The sequence below is a fragment of the Chanos chanos genome, chromosome 13 (assembly GCF_902362185.1).
Source record: "Chanos chanos chromosome 13, fChaCha1.1, whole genome shotgun sequence".
Classification (NCBI taxonomy): domain Eukaryota; kingdom Metazoa; phylum Chordata; class Actinopteri; order Gonorynchiformes; family Chanidae; genus Chanos; species Chanos chanos.
This window is the reverse complement of record NC_044507.1, coordinates 1240001-1242500: the sequence shown is the minus strand read 5'-3', so window position 1 is coordinate 1242500 and position 2500 is coordinate 1240001. Positions and strand designations below refer to the sequence as shown.

Genomic DNA, 2500 nt, shown 5'->3' with positions numbered 1-2500 from the left:
CCGTCGGCCGGGAGGCCCGGGGAGCGTCAGGGTTCGGTTTGCGGTCAGACGGCGGTCCGGTCTGGGACAGGTAGTAGTGGTACAGGTCTGTGTCATGCGGGGCGAGACGTGCCACCCCGCGCTGGCGCTGCAGGTGTGCCAGGTTCTGCTGCAGCAGCAGGATGTTGTGCGTGTGCTTCTCGCTGGTCATGTGGATGCGCAGGTTACGCGCCACGTTTGTCTCGTAGTCACAGACCTCACAGCGCCACGCGGCTCGACCGCGTGTTGGCTTCGAAGGGGAGGGGGAGCTGCAGGTCCCGCCCACCTGGGGCGTGGCCTGGGTGGGGTGAGGGGGCGGGTGTGCGTGAGGTGGATGCAGGGCGTTTGTTGGAGTCGGACAGGGGGCGGAGCCTCCGCTCGGCAGAGCTTGTGCGTGAGCGTGTGTGAACGCAGGTTCCGAGCCGCCCTGGAGGTTCTGCATGTTGTGGAGGTGTTTGTCGGACTGCATGTGGATGCTCAGGTTGCCCTTGGTGGTGGTGGAGTACTGACACACCTGGCAGCGGAAAGGTTTGTACCCACAGGTGTAGGTCTCTCCCCGTGCCAGGCGCGGATGACTTTGCCCAGTGCTGCAGTAAGGGCACTGCCCGCTGTCCGACTCCGTGTGCTTCTCCTTCATGTGGGCCTCAAGCGTCTGCTGGTACTTGTAGTGCCAGTTACACTTTGGGCACTTTAGCGTCTTGCAGGAGTTGCGCGACTGCATTACCGTCACGGAACCTCCGAGAGAATAGGACGAACTTGGCACGCTGTCTCCCATGACAACCAAACCTCCAGAACCACCTAAACCTCCTGATCCTGTGTCTGAAGGGCCCTCTTCAAATCCAGGTAGGCTGGACTGGCTCTGGGGAGGGACAGAGGTGTGGCCACGCAGGTGGCTGAGAGGGTGATTGGCTTGCCATGTTTGACTGCCAGCCTGTTCATCTTCTTCCATCTCCGCAGGATCGTTTGGTTCCGTTGCTATGGCGTTGCCTCTCTCTGACACGTCATTTGGTTGTGTTGTTGCCGTGGCATTCTCTTGGTTGGCACATTCGTCCGTGGCTGGCCTAAAGGAAGGGGCGGGGCTGGGAGAACATTCCGTCCCATAATCCCTGGCGGCAGTGCCTTTCTCTGGGGTCACCGCGATGGGGAATGAGGGCGCGGGGCAGTTAAAGCTGGTTCTCTGGCACTGCGACTCAGAGCCCATGTGAGATTTGGTGTTGTCTGTAAAGCTCGTTGCTGTTCTGTTGCTATTGGAAGGCTGGACAAGGTTTGGACAAGACAAAACAGACAGAGATTTGGAAATGCTTTGGTTTGTGAAAGCAGCCTCCTCGCTGCTGCTGCGCTCGAAACAACTCAAACTCTCCCCTCCCTCTCTCCCCATCCCTCTATCCGTCTTCCATCCCTCCACATCCTCCCTTCTCTGACTGCCCTCTCTCCCTGGCGCCTGGTGGAGAGTTTGGGGATCTTTGGCGGGGTGTGGTGCTGAGGTAGGCGTGGGGTTTTGGGGTGCGTTTTGCACCCCCACTGTGAGAGGGCAGTGCCGCAGAGAGGCCTGCTGCGTGTCCGTGCCGTCTTTGCCACCCGGCAAGCTACGTCCCTCAAGGGGCACAGACGTCATTTGGGGAGTTGGAGAGGGCTCGCTGCTGTTTTTTGGTTCCAGGAAGCCGAGGAGCGGCGGTTCGCCCGGACCCACGGGCTGCAGAACGGACAAGGTGTCGCTGCAGGAGAGCAAGTGCCGTTCCTCGTCGCTAAGGGTGACGGAGTGCCTCTGAGAGGCGTGGCTTATGAATGACCGGGCGTGGCCAAACGACAAACGGCACAGGAAGCACATCAGGACCGGGCGGTTTCCGCTCCGACCAATCGGCGGCTGCCCCCTGGTTCCAGAATGTCCCGCCTCGTCAGGAAAGCTATCTTTGGATTGGCGGGACACCGAACGGGGGCTGTCGCCGGTCGTCGGGCGGTCTGTGTCGTCGCGTTGACCCAGACGGAAGACACGGAAGCTGTGGAGGGCCGGGCCGGAGGCGGGAAGGGGCGTGGCCGGAGAGCGGCGGTGCAGAATGGAGGAGGAAATGTGACAGGTGTTGATGATAGAGGTGTGAGGGGAGGACGAGAGAGAGGAGAGCAAAAATTCGGGCGTGCCCTCTCTGCTCTCCAGGACATAAGCAGAGCCGTCGGTTTGGTACAGGATTTCCCCCTGCAGACTCTCGACACCATCGCCATCGCCTCCTCTTTCACCCTCTGACTCCACAACTCCATCTTCCCTGCCTCCCTCACTCAACTCTAACTCTTCAAAACTCGTTCTCTCTCTCTCATCACTCTCTCCACACCTCCCTCTACTCCTCTCTTCCTCCTCCGCCTCTCCTCTCCATTGCCCTGGCCCATTTGCGTCTCTTGCTCCAGGGCAGAGGGAATGCGTGGCAGACGAGCCCAGGGGAGAGGCTCCATCCCTGGGCAGGAAGACCAGGGTGGAGGGGGGTGAGCTCCA

The 2500-nt window shown here is 60.6% G+C and overlaps 1 protein-coding gene across 1 annotated transcript in view; it reads right to left on the bottom strand.

Moving 5' to 3' along the window:
* The window catches only part of zfhx3a (zinc finger homeobox 3a), a 21648-nt gene that overhangs the window by 19104 nt on the left and 44 nt on the right, over positions 1-2500 (bottom strand). The window contains exons 1-2 of the mRNA XM_030790446.1: positions 2353-2500; positions 1-2209 (exon numbers count right to left, since the gene is read on the bottom strand). The exon at positions 1-2209 is cut by the window's left edge and continues 452 nt beyond it; the exon at positions 2353-2500 is cut by the window's right edge and continues 44 nt beyond it. Of these exons, the coding sequence (XP_030646306.1) occupies positions 1-2209; positions 2353-2500 (2357 nt within the window). The remainder of the gene's footprint in view (positions 2210-2352) is intronic.